Consider the following 8,006-nt stretch of genomic DNA (forward strand, 5'->3'; position numbering starts at 1 on the left):
AGTTTGACTCAGATCCCATGGTCTGGTCAAGGATTACACTGGATCAGTTTCTGTGTGTGGCCAAAATACTGATCTGCTTTTGCACTGCTGTCACATGTCTTCATGTTTAACAACACAGAGTAACACAAATTTACCATGTTAGATTCTGTAAATAATTTAGATTCATATCTCCGAAGTCCAAAATGGGTCTCACTGGACTAAAAACAAAGTGCTGAGGAAGTTGTGTTCCTTCTGCAGGCTCTAATGGAGAATCACTGGGCTTTGGGTTTTATGGGATTGAATTCTTTGGCTGATGAGCCCTTCAGCCATCTTGGTCCCTTTATCCATTTTGAAAGTCAGCTGGAGCCGGGTGTGGTGGCACATGCCTGTAATCCCAGCATTCTGGGAGGCAGAGTGCAAGTGGATTTCTGAGTTCGAGGCCAGCCTGGTCTACAGAGTGAGTTCCAGGACAGCCAGGACTACACAGAGAAACCCTGTCTCGAAACCCCCCCCCCCCCAAAAAAAAGGAAAGTCAGCTGGGTAGCACCGTCGGGTCTCTCTCTCTCTGATGCTGACTCTCCCATCTTCCCTGACATGTTTAGAGGATCCTAGGACCACACTGGGCCTCCAGAGTGAGGTAGGACAATCTCCTTTATGATCTTCTAATGGGCATCTTTGGTTCTATTCACAACACTAAAGCTCTCATACAAAGCAACACTCGCAGTTTCTGAGGATTCAATGTAGACATTGTTATTTCATCCATGGCAAATTTTATTAACATGTTGTATTAGTGAGGGTTCTCTAGAGTAACAGAACTTATAGAATGACTCTTTCTATATATTGAAAGGGGATTCATTAGAAAGACTTACAGGCTACGTATGGTCCAGCTAATCCAACAATGGTTGCCTATGAGTGGAAGGCCCAACAATCCAGTAATTGTTCAGTCTCTAAGACTAGATGTCTCAACTGGGCTGGAATCCCAAAGAAGTAGGCTCTAACACCAGTGAAGGGGTGATCATACTAGGAAAGTGAGAGCAGGCAGGCAAAAAGTGAGGCTTCTGTCTTCTATGTCCTTTGTATTGGCTTCCAGCAGAAAGTGTGGCCCAGATTAGACGTGGGATTTCCAACTGCAAAAGATCTGGATTAAAGGTGCATCTTTCCCTCCCAAAGATCAGAATTTAGAAGTGGATCTTCCCACTTCAAATTAAGCAAAAATTTCTTGCAAATGTACCTGGACATTTTTGGGGCTTTAGTTAATTCCAGATACAATCACGTTGACAATCAAAATAGCCATCACACATGCCTTTTCAACCAGTTAAAATTTGTACATATAAAATATTCATTGTTTTTTGCATGTATACCCTTTGTGTGTGTGCGTGCGTGTGTGTGTGTGTGTGTGTGTGTGTGTGTGTGTGTATTCGGCATGTACATGAACTTGCATGTGGAGGTCAGAGGTTGGGTGTCTTCCTCAGTTACCCTCTACCTGATCTTTTGATGCAGGGTCCCTCACTAAACCTCGGACTCACTGATGAGATTATCCCGGATGGCCAGAAAGCCACAGGGCTCTCCTGTCTCTGCCTTCCTGGAGCTGGGATTACGGTCACGAACTCTCATGTCAGTGGGACCATCTCCCCTCTCCCATTTGCTACTGTTTGACATTTTTTTTTTAAATCCAGGGAGGAATACTTAGTGGGTCAACTTGGGCTTAGATACCTGGAGAAATCAGGTACCTTATTTGCTGATTATTGGAATCACAATGGTGTGCCACCACGCCAGGCATTTACCAGTGGGTTCTGGTGAAGGAGCTTGGGCACCCATGCTTGTAAGTACTGTGTTGACAGAGCCTGCTATTATGCAGTATTTAATAACTGCTAACTGAGTTTTAAAGTAGGGTCTCAGATGTTCATTTCATAAATCGAGATACACATTTTTAAGTGACACTTGCTTTCTTCAGGTCTCTTTATTAAAAGAAAGATTTATTTATTTGTTTGGTTTCTTTCCTTCTTTCTTCCTTCCTTCCTTCCTTCCTTTCTTTCTTTCTTTTTTCCTTCCTTCTTTCCTTTCTTTCTTTCTTCCTTTCCCTTCCTTCCTTCCTTCCTTCCTTCCTTCCTTCCTTCCTTCCTTCCTTCCTTCCTTCCTTCCTTTCTTTCTTTCTTTCTTTCTTTCTTTCTTTCTTTCTTTCTTTCTTTCTTTCTTTCTTTCTTTCTTTCTTTCTTTCTTTCTTTCTTTCTTTCTTTCTTTCTTTCTTTCTTTCTGAGACAATATTTCTCTGTGTGTAGCTTTGGCTATCCTAAAACTCACTCTGTAGACCAGGCTGGCCTTGAACTCAGAGATCCATTTGCCTCTGCCTCCTGAGTGCTGGGATTAAAGGCATGCATCACCATGCCCAGCTCAAGATTTATTCATTTGAATTCATATGTAGGAGTGTTATGCTCACATATGTCTGTATACTACATGCATGCCTGTGGACATCAGAAACCCTAGGAATTGGAGTTGTGGGTAGCTGTGAACCGTCATGTGGGTGGTGAGAACATGAACCTGGGTCCTCTGCAGGATCAAGTGCTTTAAAGCACTGATCCACCTCTCTAGCCCCCATAATATACAGTTGTCAGTGTACATTAAGTCTTAGACCATAGTATAATAAGAAGGAACTGAAGTATGTGCAGCCTTAAGTGGGCCCTGGTATTAGAGCTAGCAAGACAATGTCTGGAGTAAAAGCATAAAAAGAATTCACCTTTAAAGCATATGTGTTGAAGGCAATATCATGAGCTACAGCAATGGCGGCTCTTTCAGAGAACCCAGGTTTGATTCCCAGCACCCACACGGCAGCTTCCAACTGTCTGTAACTTCAGTTCCAAGGGTCTGATGCCTTTTCTTGGTCTCTGTAGGAACCAGGTATGCATGTGGTACCCAGACATAAAATAAAAAGTAAATCTTTTAAAACGGGAATATTGTGGGCTGGAGAGATGGCTCAGGGGTTAAGAGTACTAATTGCTCTTCCAGAAGTCCTGAGTTCAATTCCAAGCAAACTGCCTGGTGGCTCATAACCATGTGTAACGGAATCTGATACCTTCTTCTGGTACATTTGAAGACTCCAGTGCACTCATAAAAATAAAATAAATATTTTTTTTAAAAAAGGGAATATTGTATTTTTCTGTTATTTTTATTTTTATTTTTGATACATGTCATTTTTGCAGCATGGGCTGTCAATCCTCTGTTCTCTGCTTCTAAAAATAGTGCAAGAATTAGTCTCTCTGTGCAAGAATTAGTATTCCTGCTTCTTCCGGATTCAGCGTGTCCAACCATTTGGAAAGATAACATCTAAGTAGAATTCAGAGAACCTTTGTCAGAAATGAAACACATTTAAAATCTATTTATAAGTAAGGTATTAAAAACAATTTGTGAGGCTGTGAATGCTGGTGGGAGAAAAAAATGTTGACAGGTAATTAAAAAAAAAAAAAAAAAAGAAAAAAGAAAAACCAACTGGCCACATCTATGAAGCACGATCTTGTCATCTTCTCCAGCCTACTCAAGGGAAACCTGCTGCTTAGCCATAAACAGCTTTGGAAATGAGGAGGCCGTGTGCTTTCTGTACCTAATTCAGATGGCAATTTGACAGCAGCTCGGGGACAGGAGAGGACCAAGCAGATGGATGGACAGACTTAGCGATGGACAGACTTAGGGATGGATGGATGGATGACGTAGGGGTCCAGTGTTACTTTCAGGGTGTAATAATGTCATTAGATTAAAAAAAAAAACCAACCTAGAAATACAAATGATCTCAGCACAGTTTGCTCATCCTTCCTAAATGACGCAAGGCTGGTGTTGAGCTGAGAACGTGACCAACCCAGTTTGTTAATCCGCATTGTTTTGTTGGTTGTCTCGTCTTTAGTCCTCCGTGTATTTTAATCTAATGCTGTGTGTCATTTGGGGTTGTTTTGGTGAGTGAGAGGCAATGACGGGTATAGAGTAGGGTGGCCCATCCGAACCAGGGAGTCCAGTCAACCAAATCTGACCCAAGTGGGCTCACAGCCAGGCGGAGAAAGGACAGCAGAGAAAATCACATCCTGGAAAAATAGGGAGTAGGTGGGAGACGCTGGAACACGATGTGACTGTGGATTTCAAATTTAGGAAATGTAGGTGGGATTGGACTTGGACTCCCTGTCTGTCCGTGCGAGTTAAAACCCAAACTCGGGATGCTGGTGGCACTCTGGGCAGTGGCACAGCACTGGATACCCTGCTGTCTCTGGGGGATCTATAACATGAAGCTGCCCCAGGTTCTCATTATTTTGCTGTTTGTGGCACTTGCAGGTAACTTGTCCAAATGTACCGCCAAGCAGGGGACACTAGCGCTGGTAACAACCGTGGGCTGTTAGAGACTGCCGGCAGCTGGCGGATACCGTCAGTAGTGCCCGCTCTCTTGGGTGCCTCGGAGAGAGCACTGAGGTGAGAGGCATCCTCTTGGAGGTACCGACCGGCCATCGTCTTGACTCATCTTTATGAGGCTGAGCAGTTTGTACCTGAGAACTGCGGCCATCCCCACTTCCGATCAATCATTTTCAGCTCGGCCTACTCAGCGACGTGAGCCGAAGCCGTTCTTCATCATTGAGTAGTTAATTAACTGAGGGACTTATTCCTTATTTTTTCTCCCCTCTGGCGTGTGAGTGTCACATAAGTTCAGCTTAGATACAAAGGTGTGAAGCCTCACGTGGGCGGATGGGGATCTGAAATCAAGGATTCCCTCTGCCTCGCTTGCGAGGAGCCATATTGTGTTTTCATGTCCCTCAAAGCGTGCCTCTCTCGTCTTGAAGGTGCTGCCTCACCATGAAGTTTGTAATAGGGAGAAAACATCTTTGCTATTCACATTTACTTGGGAGGCTTTTCTGGTTTTGTGTAGCAAGGGAAATGATGATGTAGACAGAGAGTTTTGGGGCCGTAGTGCGTGCCTCTGGACAGGGGATGTAGGGATCTCCGGAGGGAATGAAGCCAACAAGTTGTGTTTCCTCACTAGGCAAGACATTGATTTGAGTTGAAGAAATAAGACAGAGAGAGAGAGAGAGAGAGAGAGAGAGAGAGAGAGAGAGAGAGAACAGCCAGGTTCTGGAGAATTTGTCTGAGATGGGGGAAAAGAAATTTTGGGGAGAAACCATGGTTCCTGAGGTCTTGGCAAGGGTGATACCTGAAGCCTACAGTGTGAAAAACAAGAGGTGTGTGTGTGTGTGTGTGTGTGTGTGTGTAAGAGAAAAAGAAAGTCTATGATGATGTGTATGTTTGTGATGCTGTGTGTGTATGTGAGAGAGAATGTGATGCTGTGTGTGTGTGTGTGTGTGTGTGTGTGTGAGGCTCTCTCTGTGTGTGTATGTGTGTGTGTGTGTGAGGCTCTGTGTGTGTGTGTGGTAAAATATTCACCTACCTGCTCTGAGTCCAGAGGAGGATGTTGGGTGTCTGCTCTAGCATTCTCTGCCTCACTCCCTCGAGACTGGGTCTCTCACAGAACTGGGAGCTAGGCTGGCAGCTAAGGCCTCACAGTCCTCTTGTTTTTGCCTTGTTCCCTCCATGAGACTGGGGTTATGGGCTTAGCCATGCCTGCCTTTTCTGTGAGTGCAGGGGATCTGAACCTCCTGAGACATCTTTCCTGACCTAGGTGATTTTCCTTTAAATTAAAAAAAAAATTGCTATGACGATGGCTCAGCAAATCAGAGTATTTGCTGTGCTAGAACCAGCACCTGAGTTTGGTCCTCTGAAGCCATGTGAGGAATTAAGCTTTGCTTGATTACTATTGTATATGTGTGAAGTATATTGTGGTTGCACGTGTGTCCTGGTGTGCAAGTGAAGATCTTATTTCTCCTTCCACCTTATGTGGGTTCTAGAGATTGAACAGAGGCTGTGGGGCTTTCTGGGCAGGTGGCTTTATCTGCAAGGCCACCCTGCTGACCCAGTGGAGATGTTCTTTGAAAACCTGATCTGACTCTGAAGTATATTGATGGTGCTGCATTAGTGCTCTCTGGGGACACAAGGCTGACTTCAGAGCATGGAGCAGGGTGGGCTTTGCCTGATGTAGGGTGGTAGCCAGCTCAGGCTGCAATGAGGAGTTATTAGTTCTTCTCTCTCTCGTCACGGGTATTTATAAGGCTATTTGGGAATTGGGCAGGAGCAATTTTCTTTTCTTTAATTTTATGTTTACAAGTGTTCTGCCAGCATAAATGTGTGTGTATTACATGAGTGCATTACATGTGTGCATTACATGTGTACATTACCTGTGTGCATTACATGTGTGCATTACATGTCTATCTAGTGCCCAGAGAGGTCAGAAAAAGGGTGTCAGGCCTCTTGCAACATTACAGATAGCCGTAAACCACCATGTGTGCGCTGGGAACCAAACCGGGGTCCTTTGCAAGAGCAGCAAGCACTCTTAGCTGCCAAGCCATGGGTCGAGACCCTTGAATGTCCGTAATTTGGGTGTCCTGAGTTTCCTTGTATCAGCAAGAGGTTTCCCTTTTGAGATGGAGTAGATGCTGGCGGAGGGTGGTGTCTGTTGTTCCTCCTTGTGGGTGTGAACACAGCAGAGACTATCCCTGCTCACTGTTGTTTCCTATGCTCAGATGCTGCACAACCTAAAAGATGTTTCAGCAGCATAGCAGGCTTCTGCAGGAAGAAGTGCAGACTAGTGGAGATATCGGAGATGGGGTGCTTGCGTGGGAAATACTGCTGTGTGAATGAGCTGGAGTACAAGAAGCACAAAAAACACGCAATCATTGAGCAGCCAGCCAGACCCAAAGACAAGTCAAAAGTCCAAGACTATATTCTCCTGCCCACCGTCACGTACTACACCATCACTATTCAGTGAGCCACTTGTTCCGGAAGATGGGTTGTCCGCTGAAGCCCGGTGAATCCAGCGGGCTGCTTCCATCCTGTCTCTTTCCTCCGGGGAACTTGATTCTACACACAATAAAGTTCGACACCTTTTGCCTGTATCCACTCCTTGTCTGGATGTGATAAGCGTGAGTGATTAGCTCCGTGTTGTTCATGTTTTACCTGTGAAATGGGGACACGGAGACTAAGTAAACACTGGGGGTGGGGGTGGGGGCAGCAAGTCTCTCCATTTCCATCCAAGATGGTATCTCACAGATTTCAAGTATTTCTCTTCATTTAAAAAGATTAAACATAATTTTAGACAATTTAAAGTGTGTGTGCTTGTACATGCATACTTGTGTATGCATCAGGACATGCATGTGCTATGGTGGTGGTATGTGTGGAGGTCACAGGAGGGAGTCAGTTTTCTCTTTCTATTTTTTGGGTTCCAGGGATGGAACTCGGATCGGAAGACTTGGCAGCAAGGGCCTCATTTGTGTGTCATCTTGTGCTCACCCCACATTCCGCAGTGAAATTCCTTGTGTCTCTAAGAAACTATGAGAGCACACAAACACATACACCCACACAGAGACACACACACACACAGACACACATAGACACACAAAGGGACACATATGTAGCCACACACAGACACACACATACACAGAGAGACACACACATAGCCACAGAGACACACACACAGAGACACACACAGACATATACACACACAAAGAGACATACACATAGCCACACACAGATGCATACACAGACACACACACACAGAGACACACAGACACATACACCCACAGACACACACACAGAGACACACACAGACACACATACAGAGACACACCCACACCCATACACACACAGCCACAGACACACGCTCACACACATATACATACAGATATGTGTACATGCGCATACGTGTGTGTGCCCACACACACACACACACACACACACACACACACACACACACACATACAGTTTTGATGAGACAGGACGACAGCTTTCAAGAAGCTTAGGATGCAGTGCACTCTGGGCTCCCTTTCACGTGCACCCCACCTTCTCTATTACTAGCAATTAGAGTATCTAGTTGACACAGATTTTAGACACTCACAGGCCTGTGGTGCTGAGGCAGAAGGGTCTCCCATTTGGACACAGCACCCGGTGTT

General features: G+C 45.0%; 1 protein-coding gene across 1 annotated transcript; it reads left to right on the forward strand.

The window, feature by feature from the left end:
- The first annotated feature begins 4,241 nt into the window (after nucleotides 1-4,241).
- On the forward strand, nucleotides 4,242-6,826 carry Defb128 (defensin beta 128). Its single transcript, XM_052181714.1, has 2 exons — nucleotides 4,242-4,290; nucleotides 6,582-6,826. The coding sequence occupies exons 1-2, from the start codon at nucleotides 4,242-4,244 to the stop codon at nucleotides 6,824-6,826; spliced, it is 294 nt and encodes a 97-aa protein (XP_052037674.1).
- The last annotated feature ends 1,180 nt before the right edge of the window (nucleotides 6,827-8,006 follow it).

The sequence above is a fragment of the Apodemus sylvaticus genome, chromosome 5, assembly GCF_947179515.1.
Source record: "Apodemus sylvaticus chromosome 5, mApoSyl1.1, whole genome shotgun sequence".
Taxonomy (NCBI): Eukaryota; Metazoa; Chordata; class Mammalia; order Rodentia; family Muridae; genus Apodemus; species Apodemus sylvaticus.